Source organism: Meleagris gallopavo, chromosome 22 (genome assembly GCF_905368555.1).
Source record: "Meleagris gallopavo chromosome 22, MGAL_WU_HG_1.1, whole genome shotgun sequence".
Classification (NCBI taxonomy): domain Eukaryota; kingdom Metazoa; phylum Chordata; class Aves; order Galliformes; family Phasianidae; genus Meleagris; species Meleagris gallopavo.
This window is the reverse complement of record NC_139425.1, coordinates 1,411,923-1,438,743: the sequence shown is the minus strand read 5'-3', so window position 1 is coordinate 1,438,743 and position 26,821 is coordinate 1,411,923. Positions and strand designations below refer to the sequence as shown.

At 53.1% G+C, this 26,821-nt stretch overlaps 1 protein-coding gene across 50 annotated transcripts in view; it reads left to right on the top strand.

The window, feature by feature from the left end:
• ITCH (itchy E3 ubiquitin protein ligase) overlaps positions 1-26,821 on the top strand; it is a 98,388-nt gene that overhangs the window by 55,881 nt on the left and 15,686 nt on the right. For 28 of the 50 annotated variants that reach the window (XM_085241594.1, XM_085241593.1, XM_085241587.1 and 25 more), the window contains exons 19-33: positions 962-1,102; positions 2,869-2,989; positions 3,679-3,783; positions 3,970-4,066; positions 4,581-4,653; positions 5,282-10,599; positions 10,971-12,181; positions 13,508-13,595; positions 13,722-13,834; positions 13,935-14,129; positions 14,598-19,012; positions 20,339-20,426; positions 20,553-20,665; positions 20,766-20,960; positions 21,429-25,841. In XM_085241594.1, coding sequence (XP_085097720.1) covers positions 962-1,102; positions 2,869-2,989; positions 3,679-3,783; positions 3,970-4,066; positions 4,581-4,653; positions 5,282-5,381 — 637 coding nt within the window. In that variant the 3' untranslated portion in view covers positions 5,382-10,599; positions 10,971-12,181; positions 13,508-13,595; ... (5 more) ...; positions 20,766-20,960; positions 21,429-25,841. The remainder of the gene's footprint in view (positions 1-961; positions 1,103-2,868; positions 2,990-3,678; positions 3,784-3,969; positions 4,067-4,580; positions 4,654-5,281; positions 10,600-10,970; positions 12,182-13,507; positions 13,596-13,721; positions 13,835-13,934; positions 14,130-14,597; positions 19,013-20,338; positions 20,427-20,552; positions 20,666-20,765; positions 20,961-21,428; positions 25,842-26,821) is intronic. The other 22 variants (XM_085241586.1, XM_085241572.1, XM_085241581.1 and 19 more) reach the window with 20 other exon arrangements.

Sequence of the window (26,821 nt, the reverse complement as noted above, 5' to 3'; positions counted from 1 at the left end):
TGTTTGGCCACCCCTTGGAAAGCAGGGCCTCAGTACATGTTGTGGCCCTTCCCCAGCTCCTCGTGCTGTGTGTGGCATCTTCTGGTATGAGGTATCCCTTCAATTAGCTCAGATCAGTGCCCTGCTGATGTCCCTTCCCCCTCTTCTTGCTCACGCCCAGCCTGCTGGCTCAGGGGCTGCAGGGTTGATGCTGTGCCAGCACTGCTTGGCAGGAGCCAAAACATGGCTGTGGTACCAGTGCTGCTGGAGCAGCAAGTGCTGAGCACAGCACCGTGTGGCTGCCGTGGGCACAGCAGCCTTGTCCCTGCCTGCCCAGTACAGCCCCCCTGCGTGTGTGCATCACTGCACATATCAACATAGAAATTGCAATGTTGCACCTGTTATTAAACCATAATTAATCTGGCTATTAAACCATATAGAGAGAACAGAGGTCCGAGCAATGTTTGTTGAACTTACTTTGAAGATTCTAATGAGAAAATTCCTCTTTCTCAGGAATGTATTATTTTGTTAACTTAGGAGCTTGGGATATTTTGATATATGTTTACAGGATAGTCCCATCAATATACTGGAGTTGAAGATAACTCATTAAGCATTCTGAGTCTTTTTCATCTTATCTGCTATTACTTGACAAGGCAGCAGGTAATGAAACATACAACAATGTCATTGCTTGAAAGGTTTTTGTATTCCATAGGCATTCTGCTTAGAGGTGGTGGGTAGTTTGTCAGCCCAGTGTCAGATGAATTTAAGGATGCTGCTGTACTTAGTGCACAGTTTGCTTATGCACATCAGTAAGGTGAAGTCTGTAAATCTTACAAAACCACAGTTATTGTGTAACATTTCCTTAACTTGATTCTTGAGCTCTAAGCAGTTAAGAAAAGTCCTTATATTCTTCATACCCATCTCTTCTACTGCGTGCACAGTCTGGACCTGGTTATTTATAATTGCATTTTCTTCCTTGCAGAGAGAATGATATTGAAGAATGTGGTTTGGAAATGTTTTTCTCTGTTGATAAAGAAATTCTAGGTGAAATCAAAAGCCATGATTTGAAGCCAAATGGTAGCAACATTCTCGTGACAGAAGAAAACAAAGAGGAATATATTAGGTAAGATTAAATGAAGATTTTAAAATACTCTTCTCTCCCATTTCTTTTAGCTCAATCAAGAAAATACTGTCACACTATGTCATATGAAGATTATTGAAATTCTATCTATGAATAATTACTGATGTTGGCAGTTGTTCAGATTCTGCATTTGAAAGGAAAATATTGATGGAAATATTAAAAAAATATATATTACTTTTCCCAAAAGATTCAGCTTAGTAGAAGCTCCACTTGTTTGTTTTTTTTCCCCAGAGATAATTAAGTTTAGCAGAACGTTGTGACAACAAATGTGAACTTTGTCAGATACTTCACCATACCATTGCACACATTTATTATTCACATCTTGGCTTTGTAGACTGTTGATATTCTCTCCAGCCATTTATGCTGTTGCTTGTTTTTAACCAAAGAACATTTTTGGATGCTTTTGTGGTAAACTTGAGTTTTTAAAAATGCATAGTTTCAATACTAGTTTCCATGTAAACTGCCCTTATAGTGCTGTTATGTCTTGGCATTTGTAACAAGGCAGCATTATGAACAATGTAATGTGTTGTGCTGTCGTAAATGAGGAAGTGTGATATAGCAGTACCAGAATGTTTTAAAGCAAGCAAAGGAGCCTACGAGTGATTACAGAAGAAAAACATGAGCGATGAGGTGCCTTGTCTCAAAATATCCCCTTCTTGTCTTGAAATATCCCCAGCGAGCAGCAGCATACAAGCTCTGCTTTAAGGTGTGAACTTCAACATTATCTTACATAGAGGACTTGCTCAAAACAAAAAGAAACAAGCAAGAAACCACTGCACATGTGGCAGGCATGAGATAAATTGAATAAGTAGAATTTTCCTCTTTCTTATGATATGTTCTGTGATGGCTTTTTTCTGGGAAAGGTTTGAGGGATGAGGGAGTAGGAATTGCTTTCGTCATGAGTCGTCCGAAAACATTTCACAGAAATTGTAACATTTGCAGAAAGAACATATTGGCATTTTGCAGTTGTGCAAAATACTACGTGGGATAGAGAGTAAGGAGTATCTGCAGAAGACCATTCTCTTCTAGTTTTGAGGAACCCAGGGAGAGCTCAGATTCCAGCCTAAGTAATATTCTTTTGCCATACTCTGGGTCCTGTGTTACGTTCCCCAGAGTTTCATCTCTCCTTTGGGTTCCAGTTCTCCTGACAGGTTAGGCTTGAATTCAGCATAATATCTGCTTCTCCCTGGGTTCAGGTTCTTCGGGTCTCCTGCCTGCTTTTCACCTTTTTATTAATGGAGAGTGGAGTTTCTACCACAGAGCAAAGTTTCATGATTAACAGAAACAAATATGGAACTTTCCAAATGGACATAGTCGTTTCTTGGTAAGCTAGCAGTCCTACTTATCTTCACCAGTACCACCTGATCTAGATTTTACCTTGTCGTGGATAATGACTGAGATTTCTGGGGACAATATTAGATGAATCTAGCTCTGCGTTTTTTTTCCTTCTCCAAATACCTAGGGACTGCTGTGCTCTCATTAATATCATCAGTGAGTAAATGCTGCCTCCTGTTTGAGCCTAAAATGTTTTCCATAGCAGAGTGGTTGGAAACATAGGGTTTTAACTTAAAACTGTTTGCACAGAATGAAGGTTGCAAATACTGTTATACAGTGCTCTATCCCCAGAACTTCCCAGACTTTCCATAACTTTTCTTAACATAGCTTACAGTTCGTTTCAAAATAAACTAACAAAGATTAACTTGGGTTAGCATAGCCCATTTTAAATTATCCTTCTGTATCTTTTACAGGCTGGTAGCAGAATGGAGACTTTCCCGAGGCGTTGAGGAACAGACACAAGCTTTTTTTGAAGGCTTCAATGAAATTCTACCACAGCAATATCTGCAGTATTTTGATGCTAAGGAACTGGAGGTAAAGGGTTCTTTGACTATTGCCAGATCCAGGTTGTGACATGTAATACTTAAATTTCAGGCAGTGTCTGAAGAGCAGAGTTCAAGTTCAGGTTCTGTTTCGAGAATGTGTGAGAGAAGCCTTACGTGTTGGTTAGTGTTTAGTTAGCATGTTCTTCTTCACTTTCTTCTTCACAACCAACTTACCTGTTTTTAGCACAAAGATTCTGCCAGTGTGAACTTTTTGACTGATTGCTTTTGAAATCCTTGACATTGAGATTTGCTTGTGTTTAAAGAACGATTAATTTGAAAGAAAGGGGGGTAAAAACCAAATATCAGTGGATGATCACGTTACTGAGTGGACCAGCTTTTAGCTACTTTTGATCTCTCAAAATTATACTCTGAAGCAAAACATCGCATTTCTAGCACAGAATTGTATGGTTAGGCAATAACAAAGTGTATGTTCCTGGTTTGAATGTCTAAATACAAACATTTTCACAAATGGCTTTTCTATTTTGTGGCCTCTCCAAATTTTGTTCATGAGCAGTTGTTATTATTTGCTGTGGAAGTTTTAAAGTTTAGAATTAAAAATGAGCATACTGTGATTGCAGGTGCTTTGAAGTACAGCAGAATTTGAGTACAGTAGTCTTGCTGTGGAAGCAAAGCAGTAGCTTGTAGTTTCATGTCTGTTATCCTTTTTCTCCCCTAAAGGTGCTCCTGTGTGGAATGCAAGAAATTGATTTAAATGACTGGCAGAGGCATACCATCTACAGGCATTATACCAGAACCAGCAGACAGATACTGTGGTTCTGGCAGGTTTGTAGACTGCTTTTGTCCTCAGTAGAGCACAGCAACAGCTTAGTGAACAACAGTCAGAATTACTCAGCAGATTTGTAGTGTGTAAATATAAATTATTGCTGCTAATCCAGCTATTCTAGGGGTGATGATGAAGTGAAAATGTAAATATTAAATTTTACATCAATGTTAATTATTATTTTTTAGTTTGTGAAAGAAATAGATAACGAGAAGAGAATGAGACTTCTACAGTTCGTTACTGGAACATGCAGATTACCAGTGGGAGGATTTGCTGACCTCATGGGTAACAAGCCCTCTTTAATGCATTTTACACTTACATTAATTCCTTTCTTTAATAAGGACCACGCTGTATGTTTAAGGATATTTTGTATGAATGTATATTGACTCTTTTTCCTAAATCTTGCATTGCTAGAGCTGTGACAGAAAAAGGGATGGAGGGAATGTTAGCACACACCTTACATCAGTGATTTGATAGGTGGTTTGGACGTGGTCCTGGCAGGGCAGCCTGCTCTGAGTATCCCTGCTTGATCAGAGTGGAAGGACTAGGTAAACTCCAGAGATTCCTTCCAGCACCAAAGCAACTATGTGATCCGGTGATTGAGTTTCTTTCAAAACCACTTCATATTTCTGCATTTTGCTACATGGATTTCTTCAGAGAGATATAGGGAAAGACAGATGTCTTTGGTTTCTGCAAGTCTCGTTTTCTCTTCAAGCTTTTCACACTCAGTTGTCATGTATTACCTACTGATACATGTAGGCAGCTAGACCTGAGACTTAATTATTTGATTTTTTTACAGGGAGCAATGGACCCCAAAAATTTTGTATTGAGAAAGTTGGGAAGGAAAACTGGTTACCTAGAAGTCACACCTGGTAAGTACATAGGATAAAATTCTATTATGGTTCTGTTTTTACTGATGACAATCTACTTTGAGATTTCAGTAGGTGGGTAATGGATGAAAATGGCTGAGATTGTGTGAAAGCAAAACACTGGGTTATGCCAGTAAGCTTTGTTGAATAATAGTTGAACTTCCGAAAAACAGTTTTGTTGTGGAGCTGATTCCATTGTAAATGGATTTGCACACTACTGAAAACGAAAAGTAAAGTAGTACTCAAGAGTTTGGGATTGATCTATCTTGGCAGTGAAAACAAATAGGCACACTCCTGCTCCCTCTTCTCTAGAGAAATTGTAGCTTCTGCTCTGTTTCTCAGTTACACTGGTGCTTTGTGAAGATGCTCAAATTTTAAATTTCAAATACAAAGGAGAGATAAAGTGAGACTTCTTACTAAGTACATCACCATTTCTGGAAAATTATTGTTGTTGGAGTGCTTGTGCTTTAACTCGCACTTTCACAGATAAATGCACCTCAAGATACAGCTGGTTTAGAGGGTATCAATCCAGTTATCCCTCTAAACAGGAAAGTTCATATGCCTGTGTTCCTACTGGATTTTTGGTGGTTTAAATAATTCTACAATAATTAAGATTTTTCTTTGTTTTCAGTTTCAATCGCTTAGACCTTCCACCCTATAAGAATTATGAGCAGTTGAAGGAAAAGCTGTTATTTGCAATTGAAGAAACAGAAGGTTTTGGGCAGGAATAGCTGTGATTTGCACCTTGAAGAATGTGAACTCAACACGATGTTCTTCAATTCTTCTGCTTGTTGCACACTTCGTTGTAAAGTAGACTTGACTTGGATTTATTTAACAATACTAGTGTGTAAGTCAATGGATGTTATCCTGGGGTTTTATCCACATTAACTCTGGATTTCTACTGAGCACTTTCAGAAATCAAAAGAGCAATCAGATATGGCTACAAAGGAATTGTGACCCAAGTAGAGATTTAAATCCAGCTTTGGGCTCTGCTTTGTTTTACCTTTCATTACTTAGAATGTGTCCTTAATGACTGACAGGTTTTTTAAAATAGTTTTGTCTTTCCTTTTTAGTAGCATATTTTGCTACTGATGTACTGGGAAGTTCATTAGTAGCTGCAATGCTGCAGCAACATCATAACCTCTTTACAGCAGTGTTATTAGAGCCAACTTGTAACCGTCCTCTGCCTACTGTGAGCAAATTCATTGCTGAAGCTATTTTTGTAACTCAAGTGTGGCTGGACTGTTTTTCCTTGCCTGGAGTCTGCTCACATGCCAGTGGGACTCAGACTGCTGTTAAGGGGATGTCAAACTGTGGCACAAATCCAGGGCGTAGCTGTGCTTTGTTTTTTTCACAGTCTTGCTAATTTCAGCAAATAAACGTCTGCCCAGAGTTGCTGGAACATTTGCTTGTGCCCTCCGAAGAGTTCTGATCTTTTTCTGTGTAACACATCTAACTTCTACAACTATGTTAACACTGTGGTTCTTCCCTTGTTTTGCAAAAGATGAGACCACCTGGGATTGCACTGATTCAATTTAGATTCCCATTTGCAGACTGATGATTCTTGTGGGAAGTGTTAATGGACATTATACTCAGTGTTACTCTTCTGTGTTGCAGTCAGTTTTCTCTGAAGATTTTGTTGGTTTCTCAGGAAGAGGTACAAAATAGCTGGAGTTTAAAAATGATAATGCTTAGCATTTTTGGTGATGAGCTGGTAATGCCATATTAGCTAAGGCTCAGAGGACTTGGAAGTTTGTATGTGGATTCCAGACTTTCGACGTGTTGGAGCATCAGAAAACAGTTCTATAAAGATTAGCACAAGTTCTTAGGAAAGTTTCTATGCTAGGTCACCCTAAGCTGCTTACACAGCTAGTAACTTTTGTAGTAAGTCCTTACTGGATTAATAACATCTTTTGCTTCCCTTTAGAATCTGTTAGTATTCAGTTCTCTTCTGGTTTACAGTGATATTTTATTGCTCCTTTAGACTGAATGCACTTTTCAGGTATGGTCAGCTCTTTCCTTATCTGAAGGGAGGAAAGGAAACCTCTGTGAGTCGACATGGCTGTTAGCCATAGTCAGAAATGTGGCACTTGAAGTAGCACGTAGCACAAGTTAAAGCATAACCGTAGCTCAAAGCGTTGGGACAGCAGCTGTTGTGAAGAGACTTCTGTGTTCTGGAGCTGAACCAGGACACCGGGAAACTAAAACCGAACCTCCAGTCTTGAAGAGAATATTTCCTTCCTTCTGTCTAAGCTGCCAGAGGGAAAATCTGATTCAGGCCTTTTAAGAACCAAGACATTACAGTTTGAACTGACTGAAAGAGTTTTTCAGGTCGAAGTGATACATGCTCATTGGAAAGAAGAACGATAAGACCTTAGAGTAAATGCCTCTTTTTGTCATGCGTATTCTAGCAAGAGCAGTGGGAAAGAGTTTCTGATGATACAGGGATTATCCTCTTTGACCTTTTCACTGGCTGTGAAAGCCACACAGTTTTACTAGGAGGAAAATCTGCCAATTTCAAGACATTTGATGGCTATTTTACCGTATACAGCTCACAAGGAGAAGAAAAAAGCCTTATAAATATTCTGTTTATGTTAATTCTTACCGTGAAATCTAGTTATCTAACATATTTACAAGAGAGATTGAATTAAACAGGATAATGCAAAATTAAGCTACGAAAAATAGTTTGTGTTCTGCATAATGATTTATGATTCATGTAGGGAAGCTAGAAATGTTGGTAATGTATAAATATCACCGAAAAGGCTTTCAGCCCTATATTTTTAAAATAAAAAGTAGTTATAATTGAAATAGCCCTAGCCCTAGTTCTATAGGGTATGGCTGTTGAATATTTTTATGGTTGAAATGTTTAGTTCAGGAAAAAGGTAAATGCTTGTATATATTTTTGCAGTCTCGGATTCCACTTACTCCATTTTTTCTTCCTTTAATTTAAGTGGCATGTTTGTGTCTTTCCTGCTGTATTAGGATGGGGAGAGGGGGCTGGATATCCCAAGCACCAGAAATGATCTTAAAATACTGCAAACAAAGAATCGGCTGGGGAAAATAGTCTGTGAAACATTGTATTTGGCCAAAAATTAAAGTAAGCTAGGACTAGCGTGCTGAATTGGCAATGTTCTTCAAGTCTGAAGTAGAGTTTACTTAAACGTTTTACTTTGTAAGCTAACAAGTCTGTTAATTTTTTATAGCGTGTTCTGTAGAAATAAAAAGTTGTCAATATGAACCACTGGTGCACTTTTCTGTTCTTTATGGGGATGTGGTGGAAACATCACGTGGATGACCCACAGCATCTGCTATCCCAGATAATATTGGATGTTCAGCAGAGGTTAATGAATTTGTCTCCCGCTGCTACTCCCACTGCTTTAGCAGCCTGAGCTGTGTAAATTGATACTGCGCAACAAACGTGTTCATATGTAGCTGCCAATTAATCCTAATTTTCAGGCATTAAAATAACTTCTATTTAGAATTTTGCCTTATGAGAATGACATGAAAAAATGAATGAAATGCTGAGCTGCAGATCTAAAGTAACAAAGCCTTATTGCTCCAGGTAGCTCAGGAAGTGTTTGTATGTGACATTGCACAGTAAAAACGTCATGTCTTCATCTGATCTAGTAGAGAAACTTATATTTTAATGCATTTGTTTGTGTTCCAGAAAAAGGAAAAAAAGCTCAAAACAAAACAACAAAAAGAAAAACTGTTTAATTTTTCTTGTTTGCATTATCACTACATGCTGCCCTGAATTTGTGATTTCAACTCTTTCTTATATTGGTATCTCCAGCCCCCTTTTCTTGTGGGTGTCTTTTTAATTTTCTTCAAGAATCATTGTTTGTGTATATATGCTCTAGTGAACTAGGACATTAACTGGGATCAGCAGCACTGGATTGTAAAATACTGTACTGAAATTCATTGTCGAAATTTCCTTGTATTGTAATTTCAAATACTCAGGTAACTGTAACAGTATCTCAGTAAGTCAAATACTTTTATAAAACGACTTAAAGAGATGGAAGTCCTGTTGTCATTCCTTCTGTGTTATGAAGCAACAGCGTAGAAATGAATGATTGAGCGGCTTCAGGGCGTTGGAGGTAGGCTGGGATTCCATGTTTTCAGGTTTCTGCCTCGTGGGGATGTGAGCAGGCATTGGGCCCGAGCCCCGCTGGTGTTTGTCACAGCACAGGGGCTGCGGGGGACGCCGGCAGCGCAGAGCGGGGAAAGCCGGGCTGTGTGTAGGCCAGGGCATGAAATCTTCCCTCGGCACATGCGTAGCTGCTGAGGTTTTCCCCCAAGTCTTCGTGCTCTTGGATAATAAGGCTCTGCAGCAAAAGCAGCGGGGCACTCCTGATAGCTGGGGCTCAGGAAAGGGCCAGAAGAAGAGGGGTGGCCAGCAGGGACAGGGAGGTGATGGTCCCCCTCTCCTCTGCTCTTGTGAGGCCCCATCTGCAGTGCCGTGTCCAGGTCTGGAGCCCCAGTACAAGAAAGGCAGAGAGCTGTTGGAGAGGGTGCAGAGGAGAGCCACAGAGATGATCAGGGGGCTGGAGCGGCTCCCCTATGAGGACAGGCTGAGGGAGCCGGGCTTGTTCAGCCTGGAGAAAAGAAGGCTGCGGGGTGAGCTCATTGCAGCCTTCAGTACCTAAAGGGAGCCTACAAACAGGAGGGGAATCAACTCTTTGAAAGGGTAGGTAACAGCAGGACAAGGGGAAATGGTATGAAGTTGAGGGAGGGAAGATGTCAGGATGTCAGTTGGATGTCAGGGGGAAGTTCTTTACAGCGGGAGTGGTGAGGTGCTGGAACAGCTGCCCAGAGAGGCTGCGGATGCCCCGTCCATCCCTGGAGGTGTTGAAGGCCAGGTTGGATGGGGAGCTGGGCAGCCTGGTGTGGTATTAAATGGGGAGGTTGGTGGCCCTGCGTGTGGCAGGGGTTTGGACATTCATGATCCTTGAGGTCCCTTCCAACCGTGGCCATTCTGTGATTCTTGTGTGAAGGGCAAACCGAATCCGAGTCTGTCAAGAGCACAAAGCAATGAAATGCAGCACAAGGCATTTATTGCCTGCGTAGATGATCTTCTCGAGGCATCTCCGTTTCCGAGCTGCATAGAGAGCGTGGAGAGAAAGAAAAGGGAAGGGAGGGGAGGGGGGGGAGGGGAGCGGAGGAGAGGGGAAGGAAGGAAGGAAGGAAAGGAAAAGGGAACTGTGAAGGGGAAGGGAAGGAAGAGGGAAGGGAAGGGAAAAGGAAAAGAAAGGGCACGAAAGGAAAGCAAAGCAGAGGAGAAGCAGAAAAGTCGCGTGGCTCCGGCGCCATCCGGGAGGAATCCGGCAGCCGCCCCCAGGCCGCCCTCAGCAACGTGACGCCGCAGGCGGTTGCTGGGGCCGGGGCAGGAAGTGCTTCCTGCCGGCGGAGAGCACTTCCGGGGCAGCGCGGCACGGCGGCGCGAGGGCGGCGAGCGGGGCCGGGAGGAGCGGGCTGTGTGCCGGGAACGGGGTCGGGCCTCGGCCCCGAGCGGGGGCATCGAGGGGCTGTCGGGGGAGGAGCTCGCGGTGCCGCCGGCGGCCAGAGGCGGGTCCCGGCTCGCGGCTTTGCGGGCCGCGCGGCGCTCCGTCGTGCGCTGGGAGCCGTCGCGCCGCGATCCGGTGCCGTCGCTCTTCGTTTGGACGCGGCGGGGAAGCCGGCGTCTCGCTCGCTCGCTCTCGTTGGGCGTCGTCTGCGTGGCGGCGGGCCTCGGAGGTGGCGGCGGGGAAGCGCGGGGCTCCGTCCGGATGGCGAGTTTGGCTTTTGGCCTCGCTCGGCGGAGTTTTGCGGGAGGCTGTGGATGGCGGGGCCCGATGCTGCGGCGAGGATGGCGACGGCCCCGTGTGGCTGTGGTGGTGTTTTACGTTCTGCTCAACAGATTGAACAGCCCGATTGTGCATTTTGGAAATTGTCGTTTCTTCAAGCGAGCAAGTAAGCAAAACAGCGCCGGGCGGCCGGGGAGTCTCTGCTCCAGCAGCGGCGCGCGCTTTCCCCTTCCAGCTGACAGTCTTCATACGGTTCACTCCCCGGTGTTCGTGGCTTCATAATATCTCTTGCGCAGGCGTGGGCCTGTTGCTGGGCAGCCGTCCTTTGTCTTGTCAGATGGGGGGGAGCTGGGATCTTCGCAATGCATCCGCTCGTGATCCTCACGCAGCATCTTTAAAGCTGTACGAGTCCTGGGGTCCGTACCTTAAAGCGTTACGCTTGTTGGTGTTTCCGGATGTCTGTAGTAGGAAACTGGCCCCCCCTGTTACTGCAGTTTTCTAGTGATAAGCTTAAGTTTTTGTGCGTTGGTGTTTCAGGTGTGTGAATGAGGACTCCGCGCTGGAATTGGTGCCGAGCAAAGCCCGGGCGAGGAATGGATCCACACGCCTTGGTGCTCTGTTTGAGTGGGGGAGGAGTGGGCATGGCTGAAGGTTTGTCGCGTGCTCTGGATGTCAGTGAGCGGGACGAGTGTGCGCTGAAGTTCTGTGTGATCCTGTTTGTTGCTTGGGAACGGCTGCCTTGATAGCTTGGCGGGAGGGAGGCAGGGAGGGAGGGAGGGAGGGAGGGAAGGAGGGCGAGGGAGATGTTAAAAGGGCAAGCAGTCAGGAGCGCGTCGTGTTTCTGCGCGCTTTGTTGGCGCTGTTGTAAGTCTTTGGGTGCACAGCGAGGCTGTGTGCAGCGTTCGGCATCGCAGGTGCTGTTAGGAGCTGAGCTGGGTGCCGTGGCAGGCGGCGCGCAATGAACATCTTGGCCCACGCAGGCGCTGCAGGCTGTGTTCTGCTGGTTTGGCACAAAGAGGACGGCCCCGCTCAGTCCGTATGGACGCAGCCACGGTGGCAAGAAGGACAAGCAGTGCTTTCCTAGCCGTGTCTTAGCACAGCAGTCAAGCTTCCTGCGTACGGCCGTAGCGCTCCCGATGCTCTGGGCAGGCACGGCAGGCTGCGGCCCGCATCAGGTCTCTGCCTGTTAGCCTGGTTTTCCCTCGTCCCCTGCCAAGAGAAAGTGCAAAGGGGAGAAGCTGTGCGGGAGCTGGCAGAAGCTGCCCGGGCGGATGTAGGCAGGCCCAGCGCTGGCCCTGCAGCTGAAGTGTTCCTGGCTGTGGGTCTGACCCGCACGCACCTCGCTTAGCGTGCGCTTCCTGTTCTGCTGACAGCTCCGTGCCCCAGCTGCTGCCTCCCTGCTCCCCGCTCCCCGCTGCCGGCTGCCAGCTTCATGGCAGGAGGAGATGCTCTCGTGCTGTCGCTGAGCACGTGCAGTAGGGAGAGGGCCTGCAGTGACTGACATCCTTCCAAGTCCCTGGGTGTCCTCCGGAAGTTGTGTGCTGCATCACTTACCTACCTCGTCTTTGCCCCCGAGGCTGCCTGAGATGCCCCAGCAAATAGCAGGGCTGTTACTGTGCTGAACGCAAGGGCTTTCTCAGCGAGGCGAGTAACAGAGAGCCTTGCTGAGGAAGCTTGTTCCCTGTACCGCATTTCCTCAGAGACTCTGCAAGATTTGTTGAAAACTCAGTGGGACGTATTTATTGTAGGTAATGTTTGAGTGCCCAGCAGGAAGAGGCTCGGGATGCTGAAATGGAAGCCGGGGCTTCTGTCTCCCAGGAGGCAGGCGTCGTCAGGTCCACTTTGGAGCCTGCCGTTGTTTGCGCTGAGCTCAGGAGATCCCTGAGCGTGCCGCTGTGTGCTGCGTGGCCCAGCCCCAAAAGGGGATTCCCGTGTGGCAGGAGGGAAAGGAGGAAGGAGGCCGAGGGCCCTTTTGTCGGCTTCGGCTCCTCTGTGGCCTCTTGCTGGCCGGAGAGAAGGGCTGCCCGCTGGGCACAGGGAGCGCCTTGTAGCTCCCGTCCCGTGCCCTGTTCTCCAGCCCCCTCCTCATCCTGTGCAGAACGCCCACTCCCAGCAGCAGCAGAACAGGTGCCGGTGTAGAACCTTCCCTATGTCACAGCTGTCTCCTTGGTCGCTGCCGCCCCACCTGGCGCACTCGTCTCTGAGCGTGCTGGGCAGGTGGCAGCCATGTCCAGCACTAAGAGAGCGAGAGTTGAGGAGAGCGTGATTTTAAGTGGGAAGAGGGAGCTGGGGGCCCCAGAACCGAAGAGGAGGAGGGGGCCCGCCATGACCATCAAGCGGAGGAGGGAGAGGAGGAAGAGAGCCCGGTTCCATCGCGCCCGGACCACCGCTGTGAGCGACCATGGGCAGCCCATGGAGGTGGATCCGCCTCCAGAGGAGCCCATGGAGGTGGATCTGCCTCCAGAGGAGCCCATGGAGGTGGATCCGCCTGCGGCACAGCTGGCCTGGCACCACACCACCGTGCCAGGCCCCGCATCGGCGCAGTCACAGCTCCGCCATCGCTGGTCCGGGCGCTGGGCTCCTTACCCGCTGCGCGGCCCCCGCCCCCAGCATTAGCTGGGTGGCATTGCTTCACATCTGCTCCTCCTCCACCTTGTTGCTCCTCTGCGGTTCTGCAGGCCCCCAGTTCCATCTTCCCCCTGTAGGAGTTAGGTCCCGCTTCTGGGCTTTGTTGTTGATTTTAGCGTTAGCTTAGTTTTAGTGTTAAGTGTAGTTTTAGCGTTAGGCATAGGTTCCTGTTAGTAGTTTGGAGTTAGGCGTAGGTTCCTGTTAGTAGTTTGGAGTTAGGCGTAGGTTCCTGTTAGTAGTTTGGAGTTAGGCGTAGGTTGCTTTTGGTAGTTTAGAGTTAGGCGTAGGTTGCTGCTACCAAGTGGCAGTAAATGCTGCTCACTCGGTAAGCTGCTCACTCTGCCCTGATTTATCATGCAGGGAAATGAGTGCCACTGCCCTGAGAAGGGAGGTTTGGTGACGTCTGCGATGAATTGAATTTCCGTCTTGTGACTTTTCTGTTGCAGAACATGGAGGAGCGGCTGAGCAATGGAGTTGGGACTCGGGGGAGCAATAGGTGCCTGTGTCCCAGGCTTCCTGTGTGGCCCTTGCAAGGTAGGTGTGCCTAATGTAGGCGTGCGCTAAGGCAGTGCTGTTGAGACACAGCTTGTGTCACTGTCCGCACCAGATCTGCTCTCTGTTAAGCTTTTCCCTTATTTTATGTCCCCCTGTCCTTTTCAGCTCCTGCTCCCCTCGCCTGCAAGTGGAGCGATGCTCAAGTTTGAGGAATCTTTTCCTCGGCAGGCGGTAAAAGACGCCGCAGCTGCGAGTTTTGTGTCCTTCTTTGTTATTGGGTCAGTAGAGCAAGGATATCTTCAGAACAGCTCTCTAAGTCAGCCTGTAACACCAATGTGCATGAGAGAATAAGGACTCTTTTTTTTTCCCCTCTTGTAGAAAGCAGCCTCCTTGAGAGCAGGAGAGCAGCAGGCTGTCTGCTGTGTGGCTGCTGAAGGGCGTTTCTCCCCAGCTGAGATCCCTGAGCCCACGCTGGCGGAGAACGAGCTGCGCCGCGGTGTCTTCAGTGGAGCCACTTTGCAGCTTCTCTGTGCGCTCGCTGCGATCGTGCCCGTTTCCAGGTGCCATAAGCCAGTAAGTCGTGCTCTGTGAGGCTGATAGAAAGGCGCAGACGGTAGGCAGGGAGGGAACAGTTTGTAGCCGTGGCCTACGGTAGTGTGCCCCGGCACTGCTGAGAGTGCCGTGGTTTGTTCTGTCCTGCCTTCCGTGTGCGTGCTGTTCCTGATGCACGCAGGAAGCCTTGAGGTGCAAGCTCATCTTATCCTGCTGCTGCTGCTGTGCTGCGTGCACGCGCTGCCAGGCACAGTGTCCAACCCCTGTGCAGGCGCTGCCTTGCAGGAGATGGCTTTGGGTTCTAGTTTGTATGGGACTTTTGGGAAGGAGATAGAGGTGGAGCTTCTAGCGTGCCCGAAGGTGAGGAAGGCGGTTTCCAGTACTGGCAGCCAAAGCTGCCCGGGCGGGTGACTTGAGCTCCCACAGCGAGCTGTCAGCCAGTTGTTAGCCGTGAAGGTTCCCTGACCGTTTCTGAATTGCTTCTTGTAGGACTCGCGCAGTCCTGGGAGATTGAGACTTGGGAGACAGTGCAGAAACCCAAGGCAAGTGCTGCTCGGCTGAGGAAGAAAGCCAAGAAGGAAAGCAAAAAGAAATGATAAGGGCTTGAGCGAGAAGGCCCGCAGGACAGCAGAATCGGCTGGAATGCTTCCTGGGAGGTGGCACCAAAGGCAGCTGACTGAGTCGTCCGGTTTTCTGGCATGGCCGTGCGTGTCCTGTCACGGACAGTGCAGAGGAACTAAGGCAACTGGAAGGGAAGGGCTTGTGCTGCGTCCCAAGCGCAGAGGACTCGCCAGAGGCAGGAGTTGATCTGTGGCAAGAGGTGGAGACGCTGCGTTCCTTCAGGATGCGTCTCTTCAGGGCCAGGGCCGGTCTAGTACGAGATTGAAATACGGCTAGCCGGGCCTGGAGAGAGAGGAGGTGACGAGGCCACAGGCTCAGGCTTCTCCTTGTGTGTGACTGGAGGCCGAACGACTCCTTGCTAGGCAGAAATCCTGGACGCTGGGGTTTCATTTTGGGCTGTGTTGATAAATACAGCCCAAGTCCTTTTGTATTGAATAAAAGCGAAACCAACTTTTTAAAAATGGTGCTGCCTCTTTCCGTAGCTGGTCCAAAGGTCCCTTGCTTGGGCTGGCAATTGCGGGGCCATGAACCGGTCGGCTCTCCCCTGAAATTCTGCTGGTTTTGCCCCGTTTCCTTGTTGGTCTTGCCAACGGGTGGCCTTTCAGCCCAAGCATAACTGCTAGCGCCAGGCCGTGAGCATCCCCTTGCTCTGCAAGGACTGCAAAGGCACAAAGGAGGGGAAGCAGCGCGGGAGGAAGAGAGGTGTCCCTGCATTCGGCCCCTCGAGCTCGCCTCTCTTCCCTGATGGCTTTCTCAGCCTTGGGCTGTGCTGAGGGTTGCTGTTTGCCCCGGGAAGCCCAGCTGCACGCGGGCAGCCGTGGCCTGCACATCAGCCTCCCGTTGAGGCATGAGGAGTTGAGGCACATGGGGATGTGGGAGGGCGTGCAGCAGGAGGGGCATTGGGCCCGAGCCCCGCTGGTGTTTGTCACAGCACAGGGGCTGCAGGGGACGCCGGCAGCGCAGAGCGGGGAAGGAAAGCCGGGCTGTGTGTAGGCCAGGGCATGAAATCTTCCCTCGGCACATGCGTAGCTGCTGAGGTTTTCCCCCAAGTCTTCGTGCTCTTGGATAATAAGGCTCTGCAGCAAAAGCAGCGGGGCACTCCTGATAGCTGGGGCTCAGGAAAGGGCCAGAAGAAGAGGGGTGGCCAGCAGGGACAGGGAGGTTGATGGTCCCCCTCTCCTCTGCTCTTGTGAGGCCCCATCTGCAGTGCCGTGTCCAGGTCTGGAGCCCCAGTACAAGAAAGGCAGAGAGCTGTTGGAGAGGGTGCAGAGGAGAGCCACAGAGATGATCAGGGGGCTGGAGCGGCTCCCCTACGAGGACAGGCTGAGGGAGCCGGGCTTGTTCAGCCTGGAGAAAAGAAGGCTGCGGGGTGAGCTCATTGCAGCCTTCAGTACCTAAAGGGAGCCTACAAACAGGAGGGGAATCAACTCTTTGAAAGGGTAGGTAACAGCAGGACAAGGGGAAATGGTATGAAGTTGAGGGAGGGAAGATGTCAGGATGTCAGTTGGATGTCAGGGGGAAGTTCTTTACAGCGGGAGTGGTGAGGTGCTGGAACAGCTGCCCAGAGAGGCTGCGGATGCCCCGTCCATCCCTGGAGGTGTTGAAGGCCAGGTTGGATGGGGAGCTGGGCAGCCTGGTGTGGTATTAAATGGGGAGGTTGGTGGCCCTGCGTGTGGCAGGGGTTTGGACATTCATGATCCTTGAGGTCCCTTCCAACCGTGGCCATTCTGTGATTCTTGTGTGAAGGGCAAACCGAATCCGAGTCTGTCAAGAGCACAAAGCAATGAAATGCAGCACAAGGCATTTATTGCCTGCGTAGATGATCTTCTCGAGGCATCTCCGTTTCCGAGCTGCATAGAGAGCGTGGAGAGAAAGAAAAGGGAAGGGAGGGGAGGGGGGGGAGGGGAGCGGAGGAGAGGGGAAGGAAGGAAGGAAGGAAAGGAAAAGGGAACTGTGAAGGGGAAGGGAAGGAAGAGGGAAGGGAAGGGAAAAGGAAAAGAAAGGGCACGAAAGGAAAGCAAAGCAGAGGAGAAGCAGAAAAGTCGCGTGGCTCCGGCGCCATCCGGGAGGAATCCGGCAGCCGCCCCCAGGCCGCCCTCAGCAACGTGACGCCGCAGGCGGTTGCTGGGGCCGGGGCAGGAAGTGCTTCCTGCCGGCGGAGAGCACTTCCGGGGCAGCGCGGCACGGCGGCGCGAGGGCGGCGAGCGGGGCCGGGAGGAGCGGGCTGTGTGCCGGGAACGGGGTCGGGCCTCGGCCCCGAGCGGGGGCATCGAGGGGCTGTCGGGGGAGGAGCTCGCGGTGCCGCCGGCGGCCAGAGGCGGGTCCCGGCTCGCGGCTTTGCGGGCCGCGCGGCGCTCCGTCGTGCGCTGGGAGCCGTCGCACCGCGATCCGGTGCCGTCGCTCTTCGTTTGGACGCGGCGGGGAAGCCGGCGTCTCGCTCGCTCGCTCTCGTTGGGCGTCGTCTGCGTGGCGGCGGGCCTCGGAGGTGGCGGCGGGGAAGCGCGGGGCTCCGTCCGGATGGCGAGTTTGGCTTTTGGCCTCGCTCGGCGGAGTTTTGCGGGAGGCTGTGGATGGCGGGGCCCGATGCTGCGGCGAGGATGGCGACGGCCCCGTGTGGCTGTGGTGGTGTTTTACGTTCTGCTCAACAGATTGAACAGCCCGATTGTGCATTTTGGAAATTGTCGTTTCTTCAAGCGAGCAAGTAAGCAAAACAGCGCCGGGCGGCCGGGGAGTCTCTGCTCCAGCAGCGGCGCGCGCTTTCCCCTTCCAGCTGACAGTCTTCATACGGTTCACTCCCCGGTGTTCGTGGCTTCATAATATCTCTTGCGCAGGCGTGGGCCTGTTGCTGGGCAGCCGTCCTTTGTCTTGTCAGATGGGGGGGAGCTGGGATCTTCGCAATGCATCCGCTCGTGATCCTCACGCAGCATCTTTAAAGCTGTACGAGTCCTGGGGTCCGTACCTTAAAGCGTTACGCTTGTTGGTGTTTCCGGATGTCTGTAGTAGGAAACTGGCCCCCGCTGTTACTGCAGTTTTCTAGTGATAAGCTTAAGTTTTTGTGCGTTGGTGTTTCAGGTGTGTGAATGAGGACTCCGCGCTGGAATTGGTGCCGAGCAAAGCCCGGGCGAGGAATGGATCCACACGCCTTGGTGCTCTGTTTGAGTGGGGGAGGAGTGGGCATGGCTGAAGGTTTGTCGCGTGCTCTGGATGTCAGTGAGCGGGACGAGTGTGCGCTGAAGTTCTGTGTGATCCTGTTTGTTGCTTGGGAACGGCTGCCTTGATAGCTTGGCGGGAGGGAGGCAGGGAGGGAGGGAGGGAGGGAGGGAAGGAGGGCGAGGGAGATGTTAAAAGGGCAAGCAGTCAGGAGCGCGTCGCGTTTCTGCGCGCTTTGTTGGCGCTGTTGTAAGTCTTTGGGTGCACAGCGAGGCTGTGTGCAGCGTTCGGCATCGCAGGTGCTGTTAGGAGCTGAGCTGGGTGCCGTGGCAGGCGGCGCGCAATGAACATCTTGGCCCACGCAGGCGCTGCAGGCTGTGTTCTGCTGGTTTGGCACAAAGAGGACGGCCCCGCTCAGTCCGTATGGACGCAGCCACGGTGGCAAGAAGGACAAGCAGTGCTTTCCTAGCCGTGTCTTAGCACAGCAGTCAAGCTTCCTGCGTACGGCCGTAGCGCTCCCGATGCTCTGGGCAGGCACGGCAGGCTGCGGCCCGCATCAGGTCTCTGCCTGTTAGCCTGGTTTTCCCTCGTCCCCTGCCAAGAGAAAGTGCAAAGGGGAGAAGCTGTGCGGGAGCTGGCAGAAGCTGCCCGGGCGGATGTAGGCAGGCCCAGCGCTGGCCCTGCAGCTGAAGTGTTCCTGGCTGTGGGTCTGACCCGCACGCACCTCGCTTAGCGTGCGCTTCCTGTTCTGCTGACAGCTCCGTGCCCCAGCTGCTGCCTCCCTGCTCCCCGCTCCCCGCTGCCGGCTGCCAGCTTCATGGCAGGAGGAGATGCTCTCGTGCTGTCGCTGAGCACGTGCAGTAGGGAGAGGGCCTGCAGTGACTGACATCCTTCCAAGTCCCTGGGTGTCCTCCGGAAGTTGTGTGCTGCATCACTTACCTACCTCGTCTTTGCCCCCGAGGCTGCCTGAGATGCCCCAGCAAATAGCAGGGCTGTTACTGTGCTGAACGCAAGGGCTTTCTCAGCGAGGCGAGTAACAGAGAGCCTTGCTGAGGAAGCTTGTTCCCCGTACCGCATTTCCTCAGAGACTCTGCAAGATTTGTTGAAAACTCAGTGGGACGTATTTATTGTAGGTAATGTTTGAGTGCCCAGCAGGAAGAGGCTCGGGATGCTGAAATGGAAGCCGGGGCTTCTGTCTCCCAGGAGGCAGGCGTCGTCAGGTCCACTTTGGAGCCTGCCGTTGTTTGCGCTGAGCTCAGGAGATCCCTGAGCGTGCCGCTGTGTGCTGCGTGGCCCAGCCCCAAAAGGGGATTCCCGTGTGGCAGGAGGGAAAGGGGGAAAGAGGCCGAGGGCCCTTTTGTCGGCTTCGGCTCCTCTGTGGCCTCTTGCTGGCCGGAGAGAAGGGCTGCCCGCTGGGCACAGGGAGCGCCTTGTAGCTCCCGTCCCGTGCCCTGTTCTCCAGCCCCCTCCTCATCCTGTGCAGAACGCCCACTCCCAGCAGCAGCAGAACAGGTGCCGGTGTAGAACCTTCCCCATGTCACAGCTGTCTCCTTGGTCGCTGCCGCCCCACCTGGCGCACTCGTCTCTGAGCGTGCTGGGCAGGTGGCAGCCATGTCCAGCACTAAGAGAGCGAGAGTTGAGGAGAGCGTGATTTTAAGTGGGAAGAGGGAGCTGGGGGCCCCAGAACCGAAGAGGAGGAGGGGGCCCGCCATGACCATCAAGCGGAGGAGGGAGAGGAGGAAGAGAGCCCGGTTCCATCGCGCCCGGACCACCGCTGTGAGCGACCATGGGCAGCCCATGGAGGTGGATCTGCCTCCAGAGGAGCCCATGGAGGTGGATCTGCCTCCAGAGGAGCCCATGGAGGTGGATCCGCCTGCGGCACAGCTGGCCTGGCACCACACCACCGTGCCAGGCCCCGCATCGGCGCAGTCACAGCTCCGCCATCGCTGGTCCGGGCGCTGGGCTCCTTACCCGCTGCGCGGCCCCCACCCCCAGCATTAGCTGGGTGGCATTGCTTCACATCTGCTCCTCCTCCACCTTGTTGCTCCTCTGCGGTTCTGCGGGCCCCCAGTTCCATCTTCCCCCTGTAGGAGTTAGGTCCCGCTTCTGGGCTTTGTTGTTGATTTTAGCGTTAGCTTAGTTTTAGTGTTAAGTGTAGTTTTAGCGTTAGGCATAGGTTCCTGTTAGTAGTTTGGAGTTAGGCGTAGGTTCCTGTTAGTAGTTTGGAGTTAGGCGTAGGTTCCTGTTAGTAGTTTGGAGTTAGGCGTAGGTTGCTTTTGGTAGTTTAGAGTTAGGCGTAGGTTGCTGCTACCAAGTGGCAGTAAATGCTGCTCACTCGGTAAGCTGCTCACTCTGCCCTGATTTATCATGCAGGGAAATGAGTGCCACTGCCCTGAGAAGGGAGGTTTGGTGACGTCTGCGATGAATTGAATTTCCGTCTTGTGACTTTTCTGTTGCAGAACATGGAGGAGCGGCTGAGCAATGGAGTTGGGACTCGGGGGAGCAATAGGTGCCTGTGTCCCAAGCTTCCTGTGTGGCCCTTGCAAGGTAGGTGTGCCTAATGTAGGCGTGCGCTAAGGCAGTGCTGTTGAGACACAGCTTGTGTCACTGTCCGCACCAGATCTGCTCTCTGTTAAGCTTTTCCCTTATTTTATGTCCCCCTGTCCTTTTCAGCTCCTGCTCCCCTCGCCTGCAAGTGGAGCGATGCTCAAGTTTGAGGAATCTTTTCCTCGGCAGGCGGTAAAAGACGCCGCAGCTGCGAGTTTTGTGTCCTTCTTTGTTATTGGGTCAGTAGAGCAAGGATATCTTCAGAACAGCTCTCTAAGTCAGCCTGTAACACCAATGTGCATGAGAGAATAAGGACTCTTTTTTTTTCCCCTCTTGTAGAAAGCAGCCTCCTTGAGAGCAGGAGAGCAGCAGGCTGTCTGCTGTGTGGCTGCTGAAGGGCGTTTCTCCCCAGCTGAGATCCCTGAGCCCACGCTGGCGGAGAACGAGCTGCGCCGCGGTGTCTTCAGTGGAGCCACTTTGCAGCTTCTCTGTGCGCTCGCTGCGATCGTGCCCGTTTCCAGGTGCCATAAGCCAGTAAGTCGTGCTCTGTGAGGCTGATAGAAAGGCGCAGACGGTAGGCAGGGAGGGAACAGTTTGTAGCCGTGGCCTACGGTAGTGTGCCCCGGCACTGCTGAGAGTGCCGTGGTTTGTTCTGTCCTGCCTTCCGTGTGCGTGCTGTTCCTGATGCACGCAGGAAGCCTTGAGGTGCAAGCTCATCTTATCCTGCTGCTGCTGCTGTGCTGCGTGCACGCGCTGCCAGGCACAGTGTCCAACCCCTGTGCAGGCGCTGCCTTGCAGGAGATGGCTTTGGGTTCTAGTTTGTATGGGACTTTTGGGAAGGAGATAGAGGTGGAGCTTCTAGCGTGCCCGAAGGTGAGGAAGGCGGTTTCCAGTACTGGCAGCCAAAGCTGCCCGGGCGGGTGACTTGAGCTCCCACAGCGAGCTGTCAGCCAGTTGTTAGCCGTGAAGGTTCCCTGACCGTTTCTGAATTGCTTCTTGTAGGACTCGCGCAGTCCTGGGAGATTGAGACTTGGGAGACAGTGCAGAAACCCAAGGCAAGTGCTGCTCGGCTGAGGAAGAAAGCCAAGAAGGAAAGCAAAAAGAAATGATAAGGGCTTGAGCGAGAAGGCCCGCAGGACAGCAGAATCGGCTGGAATGCTTCCTGGGAGGTGGCACCAAAGGCAGCTGACTGAGTCGTCCGGTTTTCTGGCATGGCCGTGCGTGTCCTGTCACGGACAGTGCAGAGGAACTAAGGCAACTGGAAGGGAAGGGCCTGTGCTGCGTCCCAAGCGCAGAGGACTCGCCAGAGGCAGGAGTTGATCTGTGGCAAGAGGTGGAGACGCTGCGTTCCTTCAGGATGCGTCTCTTCAGGGCCAGGGCCGGTCTAGTACGAGATTGAAATACGGCTAGCCGGGCCTGGAGAGAGAGGAGGTGACGAGGCCACAGGCTCAGGCTTCTCCTTGTGTGTGACTGGAGGCCGACGACTCCTTGCTAGGCAGAAATCCTGGACGCTGGGGTTTCATTTTGGGCTGTGTTGATAAATACAGCCCAAGTCCTTTTGTATTGAATAAAAGCGAAACCAACTTTTTAAAAATGGTGCTGCCTCTTTCCGTAGCTGGTCCAAAGGTCCCTTGCTTGGGCTGGCAATTGCGGGGCCATGAACCGGTCGGCTCTCCCCTGAAATTCTGCTGGTTTTGCCCCGTTTCCTTGTTGGTCTTGCCAACGGGTGGCCTTTCAGCCCAAGCATAACTGCTAGCGCCAGGCCGTGAGCATCCCCTTGCTCTGCAAGGACTGCAAAGGCACAAAGGAGGGGAAGCAGCGCGGGAGGAAGAGAGGTGTCCCTGCATTCGGCCCCTCGAGCTCGCCTCTCTTCCCTGATGGCTTTCTCAGCCTTGGGCTGTGCTGAGGGTTGCTGTTTGCCCCGGGAAGCCCAGCTGCACGCGGGCAGCCGTGGCCTGCACATCAGCCTCCCGTTGAGGCATGAGGAGTTGAGGCACATGGAGATGTGGGAGGGCGTGCAGCAGGAGGGGCATTGGGCCCGAGCCCCGCTGGTGTTTGTCACAGCACAGGGGCTGCAGGGGACGCCGGCAGCGCAGAGCGGGGAAGGAAAGCCGGGCTGTGTGTAGGCCAGGGCATGAAATCTTCCCTCGGCACATGCGTAGCTGCTGAGGTTTTCCCCCAAGTCTTCGTGCTCTTGGATAATAAGGCTCTGCAGCAAAAGCAGCGGGGCACTCCTGATAGCTGGGGCTCAGGAAAGGGCCAGAAGAAGAGGGGTGGCCAGCAGGGACAGGGAGGTGATGGTCCCCCTCTCCTCTGCTCTTGTGAGGCCCCATCTGCAGTGCCGTGTCCAGGTCTGGAGCCCCAGTACAAGAAAGGCAGAGAGCTGTTGGAGAGGGTGCAGAGGAGAGCCACAGAGATGATCAGGGGGCTGGAGCGGCTCCCCTACGAGGACAGGCTGAGGGAGCCGGGCTTGTTCAGCCTGGAGAAAAGAAGGCTGCGGGGTGAGCTCATTGCAGCCTTCAGTACCTAAAGGGAGCCTACAAACAGGAGGGGAATCAACTCTTTGAAAGGGTAGGTAACAGCAGGACAAGGGGAAATGATATGAAGTTGAGGGAGGGAAGATGTCAGGATGTCAGTTGGATGTCAGGGGGAAGTTCTTTACAGCGGGAGTGGTGAGGTGCTGGAACAGCTGCCCAGAGAGGCTGCGGATGCCCCGTCCATCCCTGGAGGTGTTGAAGGCCAGGTTGGATGGGGAGCTGGGCAGCCTGGTGTGGTATTAAATGGGGAGGTTGGTGGCCCTGCGTGTGGCAGGGGTTTGGACATTCATGATCCTTGAGGTCCCTTCCAACCGTGGCCATTCTGTGATTCTTGTGTGAAGGGCAAACCGAATCCGAGTCTGTCAAGAGCACAAAGCAATGAAATGCAGCACAAGGCATTTATTGCCTGCGTAGATGATCTTCTCGAGGCATCTCCGTTTCCGAGCTGCATAGAGAGCGTGGAGAGAAAGAAAAGGGAAGGGAGGGGAGGGGGGGGAGGGGAGCGGAGGAGAGGGGAAGGAAGGAAGGAAGGAAAGGAAAAGGGAACTGTGAAGGGGAAGGGAAGGAAGAGGGAAGGGAAGGGAAAAGGAAAAGAAAGGGCACGAAAGGAAAGCAAAGCAGAGGAGAAGCAGAAAAGTCGCGTGGCTCCGGCGCCATCCGGGAGGAATCCGGCAGCCGCCCCCAGGCCGCCCTCAGCAACGTGACGCCGCAGGCGGTTGCTGGGGCCGGGGCAGGAAGTGCTTCCTGCCGGCGGAGAGCACTTCCGGGGCAGCGCGGCACGGCGGCGCGAGGGCGGCGAGCGGGGCCGGGAGGAGCGGGCTGTGTGCCGGGAACGGGGTCGGGCCTCGGCCCCGAGCGGGGGCATCGAGGGGCTGTCGGGGGAGGAGCTCGCGGTGCCGCCGGCGGCCAGAGGCGGGTCCCGGCTCGCGGCTTTGCGGGCCGCGCGGCGCTCCGTCGTGCGCTGGGAGCCGTCGCACCGCGATCCGGTGCCGTCGCTCTTCGTTTGGACGCGGCGGGGAAGCCGGCGTCTCGCTCGCTCGCTCTCGTTGGGCGTCGTCTGCGTGGCGGCGGGCCTCGGAGGTGGCGGCGGGGAAGCGCGGGGCTCCGTCCGGATGGCGAGTTTGGCTTTTGGCCTCGCTCGGCGGAGTTTTGCGGGAGGCTGTGGATGGCGGGGCCCGATGCTGCGGCGAGGATGGCGACGGCCCCGTGTGGCTGTGGTGGTGTTTTACGTTCTGCTCAACAGATTGAACAGCCCGATTGTGCATTTTGGAAATTGTCGTTTCTTCAAGCGAGCAAGTAAGCAAAACAGCGCCGGGCGGCCGGGGAGTCTCTGCTCCAGCAGCGGCGCGCGCTTTCCCCTTCCAGCTGACAGTCTTCATACGGTTCACTCCCCGGTGTTCGTGGCTTCATAATATCTCTTGCGCAGGCGTGGGCCTGTTGCTGGGCAGCCGTCCTTTGTCTTGTCAGATGGGGGGGAGCTGGGATCTTCGCAATGCATCCGCTCGTGATCCTCACGCAGCATCTTTAAAGCTGTACGAGTCCTGGGGTCCGTACCTTAAAGCGTTACGCTTGTTGGTGTTTCCGGATGTCTGTAGTAGGAAACTGGCCCCCGCTGTTACTGCAGTTTTCTAGTGATAAGCTTAAGTTTTTGTGCGTTGGTGTTTCAGGTGTGTGAATGAGGACTCCGCGCTGGAATTGGTGCCGAGCAAAGCCCGGGCGAGGAATGGATCCACACGCCTTGGTGCTCTGTTTGAGTGGGGGAGGAGTGGGCATGGCTGAAGGTTTGTCGCGTGCTCTGGATGTCAGTGAGCGGGACGAGTGTGCGCTGAAGTTCTGTGTGATCCTGTTTGTTGCTTGGGAACGGCTGCCTTGATAGCTTGGCGGGAGGGAGGCAGGGAGGGAGGGAGGGAGGGAGGGAAGGAGGGCGAGGGAGATGTTAAAAGGGCAAGCAGTCAGGAGCGCGTCGCGTTTCTGCGCGCTTTGTTGGCGCTGTTGTAAGTCTTTGGGTGCACAGCGAGGCTGTGTGCAGCGTTCGGCATCGCAGGTGCTGTTAGGAGCTGAGCTGGGTGCCGTGGCAGGCGGCGCGCAATGAACATCTTGGCCCACGCAGGCGCTGCAGGCTGTGTTCTGCTGGTTTGGCACAAAGAGGACGGCCCCGCTCAGTCCGTATGGACGCAGCCACGGTGGCAAGAAGGACAAGCAGTGCTTTCCTAGCCGTGTCTTAGCACAGCAGTCAAGCTTCCTGCGTACGGCCGTAGCGCTCCCGATGCTCTGGGCAGGCACGGCAGGCTGCGGCCCGCATCAGGTCTCTGCCTGTTAGCCTGGTTTTCCCTCGTCCCCTGCCAAGAGAAAGTGCAAAGGGGAGAAGCTGTGCGGGAGCTGGCAGAAGCTGCCCGGGCGGATGTAGGCAGGCCCAGCGCTGGCCCTGCAGCTGAAGTGTTCCTGGCTGTGGGTCTGACCCGCACGCACCTCGCTTAGCGTGCGCTTCCTGTTCTGCTGACAGCTCCGTGCCCCAGCTGCTGCCTCCCTGCTCCCCGCTCCCCGCTGCCGGCTGCCAGCTTCATGGCAGGAGGAGATGCTCTCGTGCTGTCGCTGAGCACGTGCAGTAGGGAGAGGGCCTGCAGTGACTGACATCCTTCCAAGTCCCTGGGTGTCCTCCGGAAGTTGTGTGCTGCATCACTTACCTACCTCGTCTTTGCCCCCGAGGCTGCCTGAGATGCCCCAGCAAATAGCAGGGCTGTTACTGTGCTGAACGCAAGGGCTTTCTCAGCGAGGCGAGTAACAGAGAGCCTTGCTGAGGAAGCTTGTTCCCCGTACCGCATTTCCTCAGAGACTCTGCAAGATTTGTTGAAAACTCAGTGGGACGTATTTATTGTAGGTAATGTTTGAGTGCCCAGCAGGAAGAGGCTCGGGATGCTGAAATGGAAGCCGGGGCTTCTGTCTCCCAGGAGGCAGGCGTCGTCAGGTCCACTTTGGAGCCTGCCGTTGTTTGCGCTGAGCTCAGGAGATCCCTGAGCGTGCCGCTGTGTGCTGCGTGGCCCAGCCCCAAAAGGGGATTCCCGTGTGGCAGGAGGGAAAGGGGGAAAGAGGCCGAGGGCCCTTTTGTCGGCTTCGGCTCCTCTGTGGCCTCTTGCTGGCCGGAGAGAAGGGCTGCCCGCTGGGCACAGGGAGCGCCTTGTAGCTCCCGTCCCGTGCCCTGTTCTCCAGCCCCCTCCTCATCCTGTGCAGAACGCCCACTCCCAGCAGCAGCAGAACAGGTGCCGGTGTAGAACCTTCCCCATGTCACAGCTGTCTCCTTGGTCGCTGCCGCCCCACCTGGCGCACTCGTCTCTGAGCGTGCTGGGCAGGTGGCAGCCATGTCCAGCACTAAGAGAGCGAGAGTTGAGGAGAGCGTGATTTTAAGTGGGAAGAGGGAGCTGGGGGCCCCAGAACCGAAGAGGAGGAGGGGGCCCGCCATGACCATCAAGCGGAGGAGGGAGAGGAGGAAGAGAGCCCGGTTCCATCGCGCCCGGACCACCGCTGTGAGCGACCATGGGCAGCCCATGGAGGTGGATCTGCCTCCAGAGGAGCCCATGGAGGTGGATCTGCCTCCAGAGGAGCCCATGGAGGTGGATCCGCCTGCGGCACAGCTGGCCTGGCACCACACCACCGTGCCAGGCCCCGCATCGGCGCAGTCACAGCTCCGCCATCGCTGGTCCGGGCGCTGGGCTCCTTACCCGCTGCGCGGCCCCCGCCCCCAGCATTAGCTGGGTGGCATTGCTTCACATCTGCTCCTCCTCCACCTTGTTGCTCCTCTGCGGTTCTGCGGGCCCCCAGTTCCATCTTCCCCCTGTAGGAGTTAGGTCCCGCTTCTGGGCT